Source organism: Alligator mississippiensis, chromosome 1 (genome assembly GCF_030867095.1).
Source record: "Alligator mississippiensis isolate rAllMis1 chromosome 1, rAllMis1, whole genome shotgun sequence".
NCBI classification, from domain to species: domain Eukaryota; kingdom Metazoa; phylum Chordata; order Crocodylia; family Alligatoridae; genus Alligator; species Alligator mississippiensis.
In genome coordinates, this window is record NC_081824.1 from 206398087 (window position 1) to 206418555 (window position 20469).

At 44.0% G+C, this 20469-nt stretch overlaps 1 protein-coding gene across 9 annotated transcripts in view; it reads left to right on the forward strand.

Moving 5' to 3' along the window:
* Positions 1-14569, forward strand: part of ACYP2 (acylphosphatase 2) — a 159608-nt gene extending 145039 nt beyond the window's left edge. For 5 of the 9 annotated variants that reach the window (XM_059719339.1, XM_019500805.2, XM_006274443.4 and 2 more), the window contains one exon: positions 14055-14569. In XM_059719339.1, the coding sequence (XP_059575322.1) occupies positions 14055-14169 (115 nt within the window). In that variant the 3' untranslated portion in view covers positions 14170-14569. Of the gene's footprint in view, positions 1-13294; positions 13512-14054 lie in introns of all 9 variants that reach the window. The other 4 variants (XR_009457616.1, XR_009457621.1, XR_009457617.1 and 1 more) reach the window with 3 other exon arrangements.
* The last annotated feature ends 5900 nt before the right edge of the window (positions 14570-20469 follow it).

Consider the following 20469-nt stretch of genomic DNA (forward strand, 5'->3'; position numbering starts at 1 on the left):
GTTAGCTTTGTTTTTTTTAAATCAAGCAGAAGGCAGGGTAGATTTGCCCCTTAAAGACCAAGGGCAGGAAAAAATACAGCCTGTGCCCACTTTCACTGGGATAGCTTGCACCAGGCTCCTGCTGGTGCCCATAAGCCCAAGCCCCAGGCCAGCATGCAGCTTTTGCCAGGGATGTTCCTAGTGTGGCTGCAGCCGGATGCTGCTCTGCACCCCGCACCTCTGGCAATGATGCCTGCTTTTGATCTTTCCCCTGCTGCACTGCGCCATGCTGAGCGAGCAGTTTCAGCTGGGCAGCTACTATCCCAGCATGCAAGGCTCTGGCTTCAGCTCCCAGCCACCTTCCACCGAAGGCAACCAGGATCTGGATCTGGAGCCCTGAGCGCCTGCTGGGCATGATGAGGTTGCAGCACAATAGAAGTGAGAGGAGGAGCTGTTACTGGAGGCAGGGGGCGCCAAACAGCACCCAGCCAGCTGCAGCCACACCAGGAACAACCTGCCAGAAACTGCTCTTGCCTCTGCTGCACCATGTCGTGCCACGCCACACAGTTCCAGATGGACCGGTGAGCAGATTCAGTTGGATGGCTCCTGCGCCAGCACCGAGGCTTCAGCTTAGCTTTCAACCACCTTCCTGGGAACTGGAGCCAGAGCCCCATGTGCTGGGGCAGGAAGCAGCTTCCAGTAGGCTGTTCCCAGGGCAACTGCAGCTGGCCAGGAGATGCTCTGCACCCCTCACCTCTAGCAATACCTCCTTCTCTCACTCCTGCCACACTGCACCCCACCACTCCTGACAGGTGTGCAGGGCTTTAACTCCAGATTCCACTTCTGGAGGTGGGGGGGCACAAAGCAGCACCCAGCTGGGCTGTAAGTGCTGGTGGGAGTGCAGCGCAGGCTGCCCTGGCATGAGTAGGCAAGTCTTGGCCCCATGCAGAGCAACACAGTGGGGGCAGCACAGACCACCCCGCCCTGGGACAGCTCTGCTGCACCCCCATCTGCAGCAGGCTCCTTGGACCTAGTGCCCAGGCAGCCCCTGTCCACAAACACACAAGCACCCTCCCACCCCCCACATACCCCAGAGGACAGGGGCATGTGATCCCAGCCTCTCCCACCCCTCCCACTCCACTTTTGAACACTAATTCTTCCCACCCACAGCTGCATAGAGAGTTTTGGTGAGTTGTGGGGGCGGGGATGCTGACCCAGCCCATTACAGCTGATCAAAACTCCCTGTGTGGCCTTCAGGCCAAATAATTGCCCACTCCTATTACAGAATAACTAAACAGAGATGCATAAGCAGTGGCTTCATCAGATGCTGTGAAGGGATTGCAGGAAGCTTCTAAATAAAATTCAGTGGTTAGAATATAAAGGGTAGGGAGTGGGGAAGAAAAAGAGGATGCACTGCTGTGAGAGGTAAGGTGGGTAAAAGAGAGGAAAAAAACAAAGCAGTTAACCCACTATGGGACATGGGGGTTATAAAAACGAATCTAGGTAATGGCATAAGAATCCCATTGGTCTTGGTTTAGACCATACTTAATATAATCCAGTCTGTGGACGATTTCTGTTTGCAAAATTTTCTATTCAAGTTTGTTGTTAAAATGTTTTTGTCTAAGAACAGCCCCTCTGAGGTCAGCAGTGGTTTGTCCAGGGCTGTTAAAGTGTTCTGCTACAGTCTTGTGTGTCTTTCTGGAATTGATGTCAGATCAGTGTCCATTTGTTCTTACACACACAGATTGCCCTGTCTGTCCAATGTAGACAACAGAGGGGGGTTGTAAACAGATGATGGCATATATGAATTTGGCAGAGGTGCAGATAAATGAGGTTGTAATCTGTGTTATTTGGTTCAGTGATGATGTGGTCTTTGTTGATGAGGGGGCAGAGCTGGCATCTAGGTTCGGAGAAATGTCTGGTGGCTTGGTGAGACTAGGAGATAGATAGTCTGAGGCTAAAGAGATGCCATTTGAGGTTGTGGTTGTGGGAACTGCCTGTAAACCGGGACAGATTTGTCCCCAAAGCCTACTTTAAGATTATCATTGTTTTTCAGGAAGGGTTGGATGTGTCAAGGTGTTCAAGCTGGCAGCTGTAGGTGACAACCAGAGGGATTCTGTTGTCGTTGGGATTGGTATTGTAGCAGGTTGGAGCAGGGGCTGAATCTGTCTGTGTTGATTTGAGTGTCTATGGCTTTGTTATTGTAGGACTCCGGGCTGCAGATCCTTAAGTTGTGAATTGCAGTCAGTGGGATTGGAGCAGATAGAGTTGTAACATAGAGCGTGTTTGTAGACGTTAGAGCTGTGTGCTTAAGATGAGAGATGTTGGCATGGAGCATTCTGATTCAGTGTAATGGTGATAGGGCCAGTGGCCACTGCCATGTTTCACAGTGGAGTCCAAGAAAAGTGTTTGCTGGGTGCAGTATTCCAGAGTCAGTTTGATGGAGGGGTGGAAGTTGTTGAAGTCTTGGTGGAATTTCTCAAGAGATTCCTTCCCATGCATGCATATGATGATGTCATGAATGTACCTTAGGTATACCAGGTAAAGCTCTCCTTTCCCTACCCTTCGTATTCTAATCACTGCTTAATATTTAGAAGCTCTGCTGTAGTCCATTCATAATGTGATGAAGCAAGCTGCTGCTTACAAATGCTTATGCCATGCATCTCTGATTTAGTTAATCTATAAGGTGCAAATCTACCCCACCTTCCACCTAAAAAAACAAGTCAATCTGTGGGGACTGGCTGGGACTAAATGTATTTTTCTCTCCGTTCTAAAACTTCTGCAAATTCCCAAATGGTCAGTTTACGAGACTGGTGTCCCCTGTTAATGTACAGAACTATTACGACACAGGCAGTGCCAATTCAAGTTTCCCCACACACAAACGTATCAGTTCTGTTCTCAAAGGACCACACCAGGCTAGGCGTGAGAGCATCATTTCATGTTCATGCTCACCCAGTTCTTGGCCTTTGTCTTGGTACACCTGGTCCCGGTTGTCAAGATATTTTTGCTTTCCTTTCACTCACTAAAGTGACCTAGTCTGATTTGTGCTTCTGCTTTATACAGCCTGTGGAGCTGTCACTCTAAAAAATGAGTTAAAAAGTCACCTCCAGAGAATGGTGCAGTCTCCATCATTCTCTCTCCACCACTTTTCTACTCCTGTCTCTCTATGCACTGTATAATGAATTATATTAAGCGTATATACAACATACGTTTAATTAATGGCTTTGATCCTGACCTGATGTTTAGTCTGTTGTATGCTTTTTTTTTTTTTTTTTTTAAGTTCTTTATGAAACAGCAGGCACAACAATTTCAAATCACCTGACCTACTTTTACTGATTGGATGCATCAGTTTCCATGGCAGGAGCAGCAGAGGGAACCTTAGTTTCAAAGGCTGTGCAGACAGATGCATTCTGCTTTGACAGGTTTCAGGTCCATCCTAAGCTAGAGAGCCGTTTTGTAAATAGCTTGATAGGATTCTGGGGCCCAGTCTGCAGGTAGAACTGAGATTATATTTTTGGGCTGCTTGGACCCTGTCCAGTGTGCTTCTCTCCTCAGATTCTTCAGGCATTCCAGATTTTTCCCAACATTTTGCATTTCAAAGCCTGCCTTTCCCTAGTTTACTACCCCAAGACTTCTCTGACTGCTTCACTCCTACCTGCTAGTTTCTTCAGCCCTCCTTTGGATACTCTCAACTTTGTGCTCAGATTCCTCTTTACTGCTACACTCAATACAGTAGGTTGCCTAATCACAGCAGTAGATGCTGTGAACATAGGCTAGGTGCAGACATTTGTGGGAGGAAGAGGGAGGTTAGATTGGGTTAAACATGGCCACCCGATCTAACTTAGTTTGCCCAAGTGCAAATCTTGCTTAAACCCAGTCTCAGTAATTGGAAATCAATCTATACTCCTAACTGTACAGAAGTTGCATACACACAGACCGGTCTAAAAATGGCATAAACCAGTCTAAGACTTGAATCAGTGTATGTTCAAACTAAATCAACTGGTGCATGGAAATTCAGTACAATTACCTCCAGGGTTGAGAGAGCCCAGCTGCTTGCCCCACCCCTGGGGTTGCACTTTCCCTACCTGCCCCCTGGCATCAGGCTATATTTAGCCCCCTGGCCTCTTTTTAGCCGCCCCCCTGTGGACCAGCCAGTTCCCCCCCCCCCCCCCCCACAAACCTTCCACCCCACAGGCTGCTCTGGGCGCCATTTTTATCAGCATTCAGATTTTGGGAATGGAGGAAGTATTGATGGGGGAAAGGGAGGAAGGGATGGGGAGGTAGGTTCACTGGGGGTGTCAGGGGCTAAAAATAGCCCCTTGTCCCCCTCAAGCTCTTCTGTGGACCCCATCAACTCCCCTGATCCTGCCAAACGTGCCTGAACCCCATCAACTCCTTGCAGATCCTGCCTATCCTCCTGATTGCTCCCATGGATTGCGCCTGCCCTCTCCAACCCTCCCCCCACTCCATGGTTTGTGCCTACTCCCCATCACTCTTGCAGATTGTGCTTTCCCCCCACACCGCTAGGTCCCCCCATCCCAACTTACTTTAGATTGAGTGGCCATTTTTAATGTGATCTATCCTCTCCCTAACCTTCCCCCCACCCCGCAAATGTCTGCACTTAGTGATAGAGCTTTGGGTAGCCCACAAGGGCCCCTGGAAGGGGCCAACCTTAACCATCATTGCTGCTGACCCAGGTGGTATGTCTACCTTACACTGGACCTGGCTGCTCTGCAATTCTTCATATAAAACTTAGTATCTTGTGGCTTCCTAGAGTAAAAGAAATGAGGCAACAACACTGCTATTATAAAAGTTCAGCTTCTGGTTGATTTGCTGCATGTGGTTGAGGTTGTAACTAAAATTTCAAGAGTTTAGGCCCATGAAAAGCACTATCCTTCAGGCCAAGCAATCCAGTTTTCTCCCTTAATAGCAAAATTATGTTTAAAAACACAACCCTGTCTGACTTGTAGTCACACAACTTTTGTGGGCATCGTGAGTCCTTTGTATTTGAGGACAACAATGCCACAGTTGTGCTGTGTCAAGTGTGGTGGATGCACAGATGACTGTAAAGGCCTGTGTACAATAAGCTCCTTATGTCACATAATGTGCAGACCACTCAAGTCTGCTGCTGCTGCTTCTGCTGCAACTGTTACCTCGTGCTTTTCCTGCCCTAAGGCCTACAGTTGCAATTCAGAAAAGTTTATACCTTCCTTTATTTTGGTGCTCCAGTGTTGCCTGTTTATGGCTAAAGTTTCTGAAGCATTAACCAGTAGGTTGCACTTGATGAAATGCGCCTGAAGAATGTCCTTCCAGAACATCCCAGGGTAGTGATGCCTCTCCTTCCACTGTTCTTGTTTACTGCATAGGAGCTGCTTGGGATTTCACCCATTCTCCAGCCAAGTCTGGGATCTGACCAATCACAGTTGGGTTTCTATTTTTAATGCCTCATTAGAGTCAGCAAGGTGAATGCCTTAGTCATTGGTCAGTTTGTTATACCAGTTCACTTAAAATAGGGTCTGAAGGTGCCTCTGGAATTTCTGTTTAACTTCTGTGGATGTGCCTTTTTAAAAATATGCAAGACTCCCACCCATCTAAGCAGCATGGTGAGTTTAATAACTTTGTATACTTTTAATTGGGTGGAAATCTTGATCCCATGTTGCCTGCTCACTTTGTAAGCCTGCCAAAAGCCCTATTAGCTTTCTGGATGCAGGTTGCTACCTCCCCATCAGTACTGGTACAATCATTCAAAACACTGCCAAGGTAAGTGAACTTACAAACACCTGGAAGTACAATTCCGTCAGTAGACATAGAAAGAGTGCTAGTCTGTCTTCCAGTGGTGGTTGAGATGTAATTTCAGTTTTCCCCCAATTGATGTTTAGTCCATCATTAGTTGAAAGGCACCAGAACAGTTTACTAGGAGATGAAGATCTTCCCTGGAGTGGACCATCATTGCATGGTCACTGGCATGTAGTTCCTGTGTAGTTTGCTTGGCAGCCTTTGTCCCACTTCAACAGTATGGAGAGGCTAAACAAGCCTTCTGTAGTTTGGAAGTGAATCCTGCCACACGTACCATCACAGAGCTGCCATGTGACTGACAGAATATTTCTTAGACTGTTCAGCCTTTCCCTATGGCTCCAACATTGAGATCAGCTCACTGTGTCAAATTCTGTCACCAAATTGATAAAAGTTACATAGAGGTCAAGTTTGTGCTCTTGCCACTTATCCTGGATTTGCTGAGCAGCAACAAATGCTGGCAGCCACTCCCTGGCTGGCCTGGAACTTGCACTGCAATAAGTTTCCATTCTGTAATGATCAACAGCAGTGAGCTAAGAAAAATCCAAGAGAAGATTTTACCTATTGTAGCCAATAGAGAAATCCTCCTGTACATTCATACTGAACACCAATTCTACTATTGTCAGTCATTACTATAATTATTGTCCATTATTGTGTGAACCACGTGTAAGAGTCACTATGAATGAGATGCTAAAAGATGTCTACAACCAGATCAGGTCCAGTCAGAATTTATTCCTTCTGCATCATGTATCGGGGAGCGCTGCTGGACAGCCTCAGAAGTAAATGAATTCTTTCAGTAATAGACATCAAGGTGATTGGCACCTATATGGCAAAGTAACAGGCACACATCTCACATCTTTTTAAGATTATAAGCAAAAAACACGTATTTGAGGAACTGCATGAAGCCAAGTTATTTCTACTGAAATCTTAATTAGGACTGTGCAAAAGTAACAATTCAGACATCATTTTCAAATAATATGTTAACAGTAAGGATCTCAGTTGCCAAGGTAACAAGTCAGGTTCACTTCGTAAAAACACTTTTAGTTAATGAAATGACGAGGGGGAAAGAATGACAGATTCAATTGTTTCCTGAATTCCCCAAAATATACCATCTCCAGTTTATGATCAGCAGGTAAGTGTGGTTTAGAGTTTGAATGGCAAGCTGCTTTAAATACATCATTTTTTAAATGTGGCAAACTGTAGACACTGTAAAGCTTTTTTATCCTGAGGATGTTTCCTGATTTAAAGGAAATTAACCCCAGAAACAATCAGTATGTTTTAAATGACTGGTCTTTAGTAAGAACTGCTTCAGAGTTGGATGCATCTTTGAATTCTTGAGTGTTCTCTTGAGGTTGTATACAGCCAGAGCTCGATTAGGAATGGTTTCATGGTATGCAATATTCAGGAAATGAAGTCCTCTAGGGCAGTGCTTCTCAAACTATCTGATGTGGCAGACCAGCAATTTTTTTTCCAGTGGGCCAGGGACCGGTGCCTGATTCAGCTGGTGGCAGCAACTGCATGTAACAGCGCTACACAAATGCGCGACCGGCTGTTTCTTTCTCTCCTCATCTCTCATGACGTGACGTCACCTGGAGTGTTGGAATGTATGAACTGTGGTGCTATGACATATCAATGTTATGCTTCTGAAAATATATTTCTTTCTTTCCTGGCACCTTGCTGTGGACCGGTGACCAGTGGTTTGTGGACCGGCAGTGGTCCGTGGACCACCACTTTGAGAAGCACTGCTCTAGGGAATAATGTTCTGAGGTTGGTTATTAACCTGTTCCAGAGTTTGTGTCTCAGTTCTTTTTCAGTCTCTTTCTAGAGGATTGGATCACACTGAGTGTGTGTTGTATAATAAATACCGGAACGCAAGAGTTGTCAACTGGGGGCACGCATATCCCTGGGGGTATGCATACCCCTGGGGGTACTTGGGAAGGCCCTATGGGGTACCCAAGGGTGGGCAGGGGCAGAGCACCGCCACCCACCACCCCACACTCGCCGCTCTGTGTCCAGCCACACACCTCTGTGTCCCACCCCTGGCTCCATGTCTGGCCACCAGGGGTATACTTATTTTAAAAGGTTGAAAACGCCTGCCATAGTGGGATCAGGCCTACTTCTGACACCATGTGATATGAGGGAAACAGAAACACATGCAGCCATAGTGTGGGTTGTAAACTGGCCTGCCCCTGGGAATTGTCCTTTCTTTATTACAGTCCCCCAAGTATAGCCATTCTAGTGGGTGCAGAGGACCAGGGCTCAGTGATCACTACACAAGTATCTATCTAAATATTTAATGTCAAAGAGTAAGTTGCACACTGTTCTGCAGAACAGTTTATAGAAATGTCCTCAACAGATTCTGAATTCTTCCATATGGAACAAATGAATTGGATTCTATTTCTAGCAAACCCATCAGACATTGCTGAAGAGCAGTGGATAACAGCTCTAGATTGTGCAAGAGAGAGACTCATTCCCTGCTGGTACCACTGGCAAACATAAAATGTCTAGTATGTGTAACTAGTGGCTCCAGTGTATTCTGGCATCAGGAAGGAAAAATCGTAAGAGTGCTGGGCATGGGGGGAAAAGAGCAAGAAATCAGGTAAAAGAACAGAATGAAGCAAGGAAATGTAGAACAGGGCTATCCAACTCATAGTTGGCAGGTCACATGTAGCCTGTGAGGGGTTTATTTGTGATCCCCCAGGCTCCCACCTGGCCACCACCACTCCACTGCTCTGTCTGCAATAGGAGACAAGGGCTCCAGGCTCCCCCTCCCTCAACTTCCTTTTCCAGTCTCTGGGGCAGTACAGGGCATGGCAGCATCCCAGAAAGCTGGGAAGGGGGTTGGGGGTCTGCACACGTGGCACTGTGTAGTGAGAATACCTGTGCATGACGCAGCAAGGTGTAGCACAGTGTGTAGGGGGAGGGAAGGGGGGACATCCACACACAGGGCAGTGAAGTACTGTCAGTGGTGGGCACGGGGGAGAGGAAGCATTTGTGCGCAGCATGGTACGGGGGGGCAGTGCACCTACACATACAGCTCTGTGTGCACCTGGCCTGCACTTGTGAGGCCTGTGTGGCTTGTGGCCCCTAACTGCTTGCAAGGTGGACTGCCCTGGTATAGAAGCCTTTCCTGGCTTCTCCATTTAGATACGGGTGTAATTGGCCACCATAAAAGAGTCTCCATTTGACAGCAATTTCACTACACAGAGTTATTGGAAACAAATTCCTCCCCCTTGTATTTCAGTGAGGAAGTAACTGTAGTCTCTGGTTTGCAAATACAGATGTTTTGAAAACGGTAACCACCAGACACTGCACAACAAAAACACAGTAGCCACTGTCTGATCTGTCTTGGAGTTTTATACAAGAACCTGGAGAGAGATCCATTGAAAATGTGTGCTGTTTAGCATCCCAGAGTTCCAGTTGCAGAAAACTTAAAGCATAGCTTTACTGGTGATGATTACATTATCAGAAATAAACTGAATTACCTAGGGACACAATTTCAAGCCAGGGCGCAGTGGCTATACCAAGAACATCACGCACACACTCGCTGTGTGCCTTATCACCACTGTATCTCTTTACAAGCGTGATGCTCAAAGTTAATTCTGTTATTGCTCCGTGCCCACTTTGGCGCTGCTTGCACTGCCATGAAGAAGCTACCAACCAAGTGCTCCTGACAAGGAACCCTTCGTTTAAACAAACACACACTTTGTTTCCAGAAAAACAGCTGCTGGAAATTGAAGTGGACATTATATGTAAGGAAATATGGTGAGAACAGTTTCTGCTGCTTACCAGGTAAAAGTGAAAGTAAAGTCTGCGTGCCCTCCACAGGGAGCAGAACATTGAGGAGGTTTGGCTCCCTAGCTGCTGCTCCTCAGTTACTTACTACAAGGAGAGCGCATCTCCACGAGACATTTACTGCAGTTGACTAATTAGCTGAGCAGGAAATGTCTCACATCTACACATGCACAGCTGTTAGTCTGGAGTAAACTAATCTACTCTGCAGCAGGATAGTACTTGTAAATACAAGTACTGTCCTGCTGTTGAGTAAAAAATTCTGCAGCAGTGCACATGCAGGCGCTGCCCAGCCTGGCTGAGACACAAGGGTGCTCCAGCCAGCCCCTCCGCAGCACACTGAGGCAGGGAGAGCAGCCCCGGCTAGCAGGCTGACTCTGTGGGCCCCTTGCCAGCTGGGGCTGCTCTGCCCTAGTTCAACATGCTGTGATCCCAGGTGCACATGCAGACACTTGCTCAGCAGCAATAAGCTCTGGGGCAATAAGTGCCGGGGTTTATTGCTGTGCGTTAATAGGCACGCATAAACACACCCACTAAGATCTTTCTTTCTTCATTCTGCCTTTCAAGATCAAGGTATGTATCTTGTTTTGGAGCATGTTGTATGCAAAAAATATGGTATGTTTAATAAATCACTCTTCAGGTCCAGCTGAGACTGATTCTCAGGTCCATGACAGTAGCTGATAAGCTTGTCTCCCTGTCAGAATATCCCATTAACTTGATGAAGGTGAAAACTGCTCCTACTGAAAAGACTAACTCTGAGAATTTGTTTCCCAAGAGTCCATACAGAATATTCCCAAGAGGTGGATACTTGTTCATTTTGCTTTTGGAGAACAGGTTTTTTCCAGTGGTATAACACTGAGCGCTATCCTGCTTCAAAGAAGTAAATGGATTCAACTAGTCATTTCTCTTTGAGAGCGAACATGACTGTATATGCCACTATTCATTCTGGATGGCATTTACACACACTTTCTAGCTGGACAAAACCTACATAATCTTCAAGAAACAAGAGGGAGCTGAAAGAATGAACTCTACCTCACGCCTAGGTGACTTCACTTCACATCAGCTTATCTAAACCAGAGAGCAGTGTCTAGGCACCTAATATATAAGGGTTTATGAGTTTGGAATAGTCTAGGTTTCATAGGCAAAGAGTAGCATGGCCAGAATCACATCTAGCCACATTGACTCCCAGACCTGACCAGGCAGATACTTGTTCGTGGCTGGATCCACCAGAGGCAGCCTTCAATATGAGCCCTTAGGACAAGAGGGTACAGTGGAATTCATGCATATTGACGACTCTGCTACCAGACCTGGCATATCACAGTGTGCGTGTGCTGCTAAAATATTACAGGAGGGATAGCTTTTGGTTAAGATGATATAATAATTTAAGTATCTACTGATATAATTCTGTTTCTAACTGAACATTCTCCACATATGGCAGAGAGTTTTCTGCCAAATGAATAAGGGAGTATATTTTTCCTTGCATTATAGAGGAAAATGTCTGTCATAAAGCTGTTGCTCTGCATTCTGCATCAGATATATTATTTTTATTATTTACTTATCTGTACAATGGTTATTTACTTATATGCCCCAGTGAGGGCCCTGTTGTGTTCATTCCTATACAAATATATAGGAAGTAAGATTTCATAGAAAGCTTGTGGTAAAGATGGGAACTGAGCAGTGAGACAATAAGATGAATATCATTTATGTCCTGTGTGGCTTTTAGATACAGTATCAGATCTTTGTAAGCCTAGCACTTGCCTTACTGGACTCGTTACAATATAATATACGTATTAACAATTCTATTTGTAAAGTCCACTTGAAAAGACTTTGGCCATGTTATTTTACTAGGGTTTTTTTTTTGTTTTCTTGTTTTTTGTTTTTTTACACACTTGCATTTTTTTCCTACAAAGCACATTGATATTCATTGAAAATTATTAATACTTGATTGTAAATCAAATTTACAAATGATTTAAATTGTGATGATTTAATCTGTTTTATTATCATGTATAAAGGTCTTTAAAAAAATCAAAGATTTTGTCCACTTCACACATGTGACAATTTAATAGATTCCTAGGGTCCGCTCTTCAAGGAGACATTTGTAAAATTTAAGTTTTGCAGTGCAACAAAGGGGTAAAGAACATGTTTGGTTTTAAAGATAAACTTGGATTTTGAAATTAAGCACAGCAGGTAGGGAGGTCCTACACAGTTCGTATTTGGGCACTGAAGCATATGCATTATAAGCACCAGCTTTAAGTAATGGCTGGCAGTATGAAATAAATTTTGATCACATACAAGTTATCTAGCTAACACCCCACCTACTTCTTTGGAAATGATCCTTTTTGAGTCTGAAAATGTATAAAAATCCAGTAGAAATTGGATATTTATTAATGTGAGCTACAGCAAAGCCTTACAATAAAAGAATCAAGGCTTGTTTCTGCAGAGCCAATTATTTTCTAATACACACACATCCCAGTTTCTATTTGTTGTTTTGCAATGAATCTTTCTCTTCCCACGTTGGATTCCCCTTGCAGTGGCCAAATAGAAAGGGTTCACACTGCACTATCCTGTATGCCTTGGTCATAAACCCTGGAGTATATTTATACATCTCCTAAAATACTTAAGGATTTGGGGCATATTTCCTTTCTTATCCAAATAGAGGAATAGTAGTTTTTTGGAACCAGAAATCTGTGCACTAGACTTCAGGGATTTAGCCTGGATATGTAGAGCCATGAATACAACTATAGATTTGGCCATTTTGGTGGTGATACTGATGGAAAATGTTGTTGTTCCATACAGTCTGAAAAGGTCTTAGAGGCACTTTTAGATATTACATTGAATCATGAGGCATTCTGCATTAAAAGATCTTTCAGCACTTAAGTCTCTTCTTACAGACCCTATTTCCCAGGTGTGTTTCATAACTTGAATCAAGGTCTACAGCCTCCATACATTTGTGGATCTCATGTTAGAGATGCCTAGATAAATCCCAGTACAAGAGTATTTTATCTGTGTAATACTGAGTGTAACTTTCAGTAGAACAGATTAACAATTTCATTGTTTTAGCTTTTCAAATTAGTATTAGACTGAAAGAAACCTTTTATTTTAACTAATTCTTTAACAGTTACTTAAGATAGTTTTCTCATGGCTAAAGTACATGCAGTATGGATTTTTTTCACTTAGAAATTAATTCTTTTATAAAGGTGGTACATAAAAAATACCCTTTTATTGCATTTGCCTTAATGAAGTATATGCTGATCCAGAATCTTGTGAAACAATTTGATCCAGAAATGAACCTCTTTTGTAAAATCATTCAACAGTAAAATGCACAGCAATTATTAAATCTTATATTCATAATTTGTATTATCGTTTGTTGACACAGCTGCAAGTTTTTAAGGATACGCAGTTACCATTATAAGGGACTGTATTATCATGTCAGACAGCATATTGGATGTGCAGTATTTTGTGGAACAAAAGCATTCATTTTTGGAAAGAAAGCTCAGCGTAGCACAATATTTGGCCTGATACTTTGGCAAAAGCCAGCTTAGACTTTACAAGATTTTACTAGGACAGGTATTTTACAAGTTAAAATAATACATTATTTCTTTCAACAAAGCAAAAGAAATTAAGACTTTCAGAAGCTTAAAATATTAATAATTGATTGTACTTTCATGTGTTTTTAGTGAGCCTGGGAAGGATACATTTATAATATTTTTTCTGCGCCATATTCTTACAGTGTACAGTGAAAACAGAACATGGAAAAAGTTTCCTAATTATTATCTGAAACACAAATCATGAAATAAGGACCAGATTCTACAACCCTAATTTATGATGAATAGTATGAACAGTCCTATGCCTGTGTCCTGTGGAGTTAATAAACCTGACGTAATTAAAGACTGGATTGTAATATGTGGGTATGCAAAAGTCAAATTATTGCACACTACCTCATTCTGGTATGTTTTAGTTCCTGATGTTGCAACCTAATATTCGATATAGGTTTTTTATGTGATATATATTTGAGTTAAGTATTCTTTTACCCCCTCCCCTCACACTGTTCAGATCCTTATTATACTTTATTGTTACTGTTTTTGTACTATGAACATTTCTTTAATGATGCCAGAAAGCACACAATACTGAAGAAACATGGCCCCTTTTAATTGCATTCATTTAATAAAACTGAGCACTCATTTTAATAACACAGATTTAGAAGCCTGCACCAGCCATTTTTTGCTTGTGTTCAGATTTTATTGGACACAAATATATTCTATAATATATTTTGAAACATTGAATTTTTATTTAAATAATTTTTATTTTAAAAGAGATAAGGGGAAACGCACTGGAGGGAGAGAGGGAGATAAAATATTTGGATAATGTTAATCAGGAGTCATTGAAAAGCTAAACTCCATAAGGCTCTTAAACAGGAAAGCACAACAGAAGAGCAAATGCCACACATGCATTTCGTTATGGGCTAACCCATTTGCTATTTTTCTTTACAGGAAGGCCTGGTTGAGTAAAGTCGGAAGTCCCAGTTCTCGGATAGCGCGAACAAACTTTTCTAATGAGAAGGAGATCACCAAGCTTGATTTTTCAGGATTTAACACCAGATACTAATGGAGAGAAAAATATTTAAGCAACAAATAATGCTTCAGCTGCATAATACTTTCTGTGGATCCATACAACTATATGACATCTCTAGTGTACAACAGAAATAAAGAAGTGCTAAGTATAAGAATTCCCTATTTATAATGCGGGAATACTCATTTGCTGTGTTAGAAATTTCACAAAATCAATCTTTACTAAAATGCCAATTAAAAATAATCTATTTCGCTTACTTTGAGTGTTCTGTACAGAATAACTTAAAATCACTAGTACATACTAGTGTAAACTGAAATATGTAATACTTGACTGTATAGAATCTAATCTTTACCAAGTAAATATACTTATTTTATGCACAAAATAATGTAGCTATCTGTGATCTATTAAAAATGTTTAAATACTTCTATTTTTTTAACCAAGATCTCAGAATCATTTACTAATGTATAGATTTCATAGACATTAGGGCTGGAAGGGACCTCGGAAGATCATCGAGTCCAGCCCCCCGCCCAAAGGGCAGGACGTCAGCTGGGGTCATAGGATCCCAGCAAGATAAGCATCCAGTTTCATCTTGAAGGTGTTCAATGAAGGCGCTTGAACAACCTCCGGCGGCAGGCTGTTCCAGACCTTGGGGGCTCGGACAGTAAAGAAATTCTTCCTTATGTCCAGCCTGAAACGATCTTGTAGTAGTTTGTGACCATTCGTCCTCGTCATCCCTTGGGGCGCTCTGGTGAACAAACGTTCCCCCAGATACTGGTGGTCACCCCTGATAAACTTGTAGGTGGCCATCAGATCACCCCTGAGCCTGCGCTTTTCCAGGCTAAAGAGCCCCAGGGCTCTCAGCCTGTCATCGTAGGGTCTGCTTCCCTGACCCCTGATCATGCACGTGGCTCTTCTCTGGACTCTCTCAAGCTTCTCCACATCCTTTTTGAATTGTGGAGCCCAAAACTGGACGCAGTACTCCAGCTGCGGCCTCACTAAGGCCGAGTACAGGGGGAGAATGACGTCCCATGATTTGCTTGAGAAGCATCTATGGATGCAAGCCAGCGTTTTGGTCGCTTTACTAGCCGCAGCATCGCATTGCAGGCTCATGTTCATCTTGTGGTCAATGATGACCCCCAAGTCTCTTTCTTCCATAGTGCTAACCAACATAGCACTGCCGAGCCTATAAGGATGCTGCGGCATCCTTATGTACTCTAAAAGCTATGAATTGTAAAGCTCTCTTATATTTGTAGCAATTAGTTAAAGCCATAGCAAGCGCTCTGAAATAAATGTACATTGCCTCATAGAAGAAATGCATCTAGTCACCTCTGATTAAAAGTTTTCTGTAATGAGGTCTGGTTAGCTTAGGTTATATGATAATGAGATGCATTGGCTTTCATTCCTAGGTCTCCAACTTCAGCCAAGGACAACACTACCTAAATGTTAATTTCATTTAATGTCTTTTTGGTGACATATATGAAGGAGTTGATTGCTGTAAGTGGGCAGGCAGTTACATCATAAAAGTCACTGTTATGATTATCACTTAAGATCTGATTCTACAAAGACTTAATTAGTTATGTCATGTTAAGCACATGAACTTAATACTCATTCTTAAAGTTCAGCACTTGGCTAAGTCTGCATAATTGGGGTCTAATTCTTATCTTATGTTCTTGGCAAACAGACCAAAAATAGTCAACACAGACTGCGTCTACATGAGATGCTGACTGCGCAGTAGCTCATTACTACTGCACAGTAGTGTCACATGGCATGAAGCGTGACGCAACGGTACTGTTCAGTATTAATGAGCTACAGCGCAGTCAGTGTCTCCTAAAAGCCATTTGGCAATGCTACTGCGCAGTAACTCCAGTAACTGCAGTCATTTAGTACTTGCGCATACTAAGTAGTAAGTACTTGTGTACTTAGTATGCACAAGTACTAAATGATTGCACAGTAACAACAACGCAATCAGCATCGCCTGTAGACGCAGCCACTGATTCTGAACAATCTCCTCAGTGCTAGAGGGGTTTCTTCCAAATCAAGATGCAGGAAGATCCGCAGGGTTTGTGATGAAGCTTCATTGCAACTTCTACTGGCTGCTCCAAGCACATTCAGGGGACTGATGGAGTCAGTTTGAAGGAGTCTTGTTTTAGCTAAGGACATTACGTAACAGCACACTTAAGATTGTCTGTCATGTTCAGGACAAGATGTACATAGAAAGTTGTATTTCTGCTGACTACCAGATTCATTTTCACGGTGTCTCTTATGTTTAAAGCACTAAAGATTTCATTCTGGTGTTTAGAAGAGTTATTTATAAATGGTAGTTCAAAATACACATGGCTTTTGTGATTATACACAAGTGTCCTTTGTTGGAGTCATCATGAATAACCCTTGTTCAATTCAAATAGTAAACCCTAAAGTTAAAGTGTAATAGCATTTCAGTGGTGGATGCATCCTCTGTCTGATAACTATATCCTCCATTTCCAAGATCTAAATGATTTGTAACTTCTATGACAATACCTGGTGTAAAAGACATCCAGTTCAAATCAAAAGCATTTTCAACTATATTGCCTTGTTATTGTGATGAACAGGAATGGTCAAGAGAAGGTCAGAGAGCAGATGGGACGAGCTCAATATAAAAAAAGAAGGAGCCATACATGAAATTAAGTTTCTGATTCTGAAACTGCAGCCAGGTAGGAAACCTGTACGCTCATAGGGACTCCTACAAACTTCAGCAGGGTTGTGCAGAAATGCAAGAGGCCTCCTATGTCAAGCTCTTTTGAAGCTTGGGATTTCATGGGCACTGGGGGTTGGCTTCTTGCACCCAATTACAGATGCAGGCCTACAAATTGTGGCAATAGTGACAGAGAAGCAAGCAGAGAGCAGCTGCTCTGTGGTAAACAGCTCCATAGTGGGACTGGACTGCCTTCAGGAGACATTTCTGGAAGCTAGTGACTTTGGGTGCGTAATTGGTGCTTGAGTGCTTGCCTAGTGCATGCATGTGGGGTTTTTTCCTGTCAGGTGTGTGTATGTTTTTCTCCCTTTTTTTCTCCTCCCTGAAGTGACCGATTGACCTGGCTTGCTCTTTGTGGGGCTTGCTTAGCTAAGTGAGGGGTGAAACTAGATTAGGCTGCCTTATAAAAAAGGTAGCCCCCAGTGAAGAGAGGGTAGCAAACGAAGACCTGAGGAGGGAGCCAGGTTAGCAGGAGACTCTGTGCGAGAGCACGGGCAAGGACCCTGGTATGGGTGTTTGGTGTGTGCATTCTCGTGTGGTTTTCTTCCCCACCTTCCTTTTTTTCCCAGCTCCTTTACAGCTTGTGTGTACTCCAGGGGGCAAAGGAGGTACAAATGGAGGCTGGGTCAGCAGTCGTGACCTGCATGGGATGTGCCACATTCATGTTCCTCCCAAAAGGAACATGCATGGAGGAAAAGATTCAGATGTTGGCAGCACAAGTATCTGCACTGCATTGCATCAAGAAAAAAAAAGATTACTTGGACAGAAGTTGAGAGACTGGTACTAGAGAGACCAAAGGGAAATAAGAAGAAGTGGCAGCATGTGAACACTTGAATGAGGAGGGCCCCCACATTTGAAGAGGAACAGACTATAGTCAGCATCTGCTTTCAAGTATTCTTCAGTGGAAGAGGTGAGAAAAAGGCAAAGGAGAGGATATATTCAGGCATGATGCAGAGTACCTAGCAGTCTCAAGAGCAGGAAGTGCAAAGCCCCAGGGACAGGGGCTCTAAGACCACTGCAAGAAGGAAGGAAAAGAATAGTGTTGAGGATTGGTGACTCCCTTCTGTGGGGGACAGAGGCACCAATTTGCCATCTGGATTTGGGGTCCCAGGAGATGTGCTGTCTTCCAGTAGCCCAAATTCAGGACGTCAGAAAGAGACTGCCAAAGCTCATCCATCTTTCAGACCACTACCTCTTCCTGTTTGTCCATGGAGGTACAGTGATGCTGCAAGGAACAACAGTGAGCGGATCAGAGATGACTGTGGTGCTCTTGGCAGGAGAAGTAAGGAGCTTGGAGCACAAGTGGTGTTCTTATTGATTCACCCTGTGGAAGGCAAGGGCCCAGGCAGGGACCATTGCATCCTGGAAGTAAATATATGACTGAGATGGTGATATCGATGTGAAGCCTTTGGATTCTTCAAAACAGCAGGTGAATGTTCTGGGGTGGAGGACTGCTATCAAGAGATGGGATCCATCTGACAAGAACTAGAAAGAATATCTAGCCAACCTAGCAAGGAGGACTTTAAACTAGGTTAATCAAAACCCTCCAGCAACAGAGCAAACAATCCAGAGGGGAAAGGGACCAAAGAAGCAACTCCACTTTTGGAAAGAAACGAAAGAACCACAGGATAGCAACAAGTGGTGCTAAAGGGAAGGAAGTAGGTCAAAATGCAAAATATGTCTGAGGTATGTATACAACTACGTGAAGTAGGGGAAATAAACAAGATGAGCTGGAAGCTGCAGCCTGTGAAAAGAACTGTGAGCTGATTGGTAACACAGAGACCTTTTGGAACAGCTCTTCTGACTGGCACATCAAAATTGAGGATTACACTTTGTTTTGGAAAGAGAGGGTTGGGAGAAGAGGTGGTGGTGTCATCTTGTATGTCAAACACGCATTTGTTCCCAGGTTCAAGAGGAAGACAACAGCATAGCCAAATGCATTTGGGTGAAGATGATAGGTAAAAGATGCAGTACCAATATAATGGTGGGAATTTATTATAGGCCACCAAATCAGGAGTAGTGTTCAATGAGGTGAAAAATCTATCCAAAAGGTCTGGGATAGTACTGATTGGAGACTTCAGTTTTCTGGACCTCTGCTGAAAGAACTATGTATCCAAACGTAAAATGTTGAGCCAGTTCCTAACTTGTGTGGAGAACAAATTTCTGTTCCAGTAGGTGGAGGGTACATCTAGGGAATCATCTATCTTGGAGCTTGTCCAATAGGGAAGAACTGTTGGAGGATATGAAGGTGATGCACAACTCAGGAAGAAGCAATCAAGATATGATAGATCCTGAGATCTGAGATGGGGAAAGCGTGAGGTCAACAAAATTAGGACACTAGATTTCAAAAAGGCAGATTTCATCCTTGTAACAGGTCACCCTGCCCAGCACCATCATCTCTGGTAATCCGTGCCTTATGTGGGGCGCCCTTAGAGTCTTCCCTGAAGTTCTTATGTCCCGCCCTCTTCGCCTGCCACATCTTGATGGAAAATTATTATGACGATGTTCTTGCGAGCGGGAGACTGCCTATCATAATTTTTTGTATGTTGGGGCTTTCCACCTACGCGGGCCTGACCCCCGTCTTTCTCTAGCTAGGCCTCCCCATGTAAACCCACTAAACAGGGTTTGACTCTGAGACTCTAGCCTTTTCCGGCATCTGGAGGCTCGTGGCCCCCTTTCCTGCTCCAGGTTGGAGCCCGGCCCCTCTGGCCCAGAGGCCCGGCTGCTGGCCCCACAAATAGGGGGCTGCAAGTTCAGGGCCTGGGGACAGCCCCAAACCCACACACTCCCAGTCCAAAAATAAATAAATAAATAAAATAAAATAAAATTGCACCCCAGGTGCACCAGAACTCCCTGGCCTTTTTAAGATAGTGTCTTCAGGTGCTGGGGTCAATGCACCCCAAAATCCTGCACCCCTACTGGCACCGGGATCTATGTACCCCCCAAAACCACGCCCTCACTGGCACTGAGGTCTCCACTCTGTAGTGGGCCCCAAAAACGAGGCCTCCTCCTTCCTCTAATAGCCTCACCCAAACCACTAGTATTATTCAATAATCAAAAAGAGAAAAATAAACAGTCCCGTCCGTGCGTAATAATTGCCACCAGCAAATACGATCACGAAAAGCAGCATGTCAGCTTACATTCGCAGGGTTTGTGCTTCAGCTCCCCACCGTTGGCTACAGTCCTTGCTGTGGTGCGGCTGCCATCTCTCCATGGCTTCTGTAGTTCCTGCCTTTGGACCACTCACCCAGCTTCTCTGTGGAGCTCAGAGGCACTCCTTCTCCTTTGGCTGCTGTCTCCCTACTGCCATTCTGCCCAGGGTTTTTATAGTCCTGCCCCTTCCAGTCAGCTGACTAGCTGGCCAGGCTCAGCATTTAACCCCTTCCCACTCCGTGCCCAGAAAGTCCTGGCCTTAAAGGGCGGACCTGCTTTCTGGTGGCAGGGCTAGGGTGCCCTGTTACAATCCTACTCAAGGAATTAATACACATGGTGCTATGGGAAAGTGGCCCACAAAATAAAGGCACCGAGGAGGGCTGGAAGCTTCTAAAGGGCAAAGTTTTGGAAGCCCAACAAGAAACAGTTCCAACATGATGGAAGCACAAGAG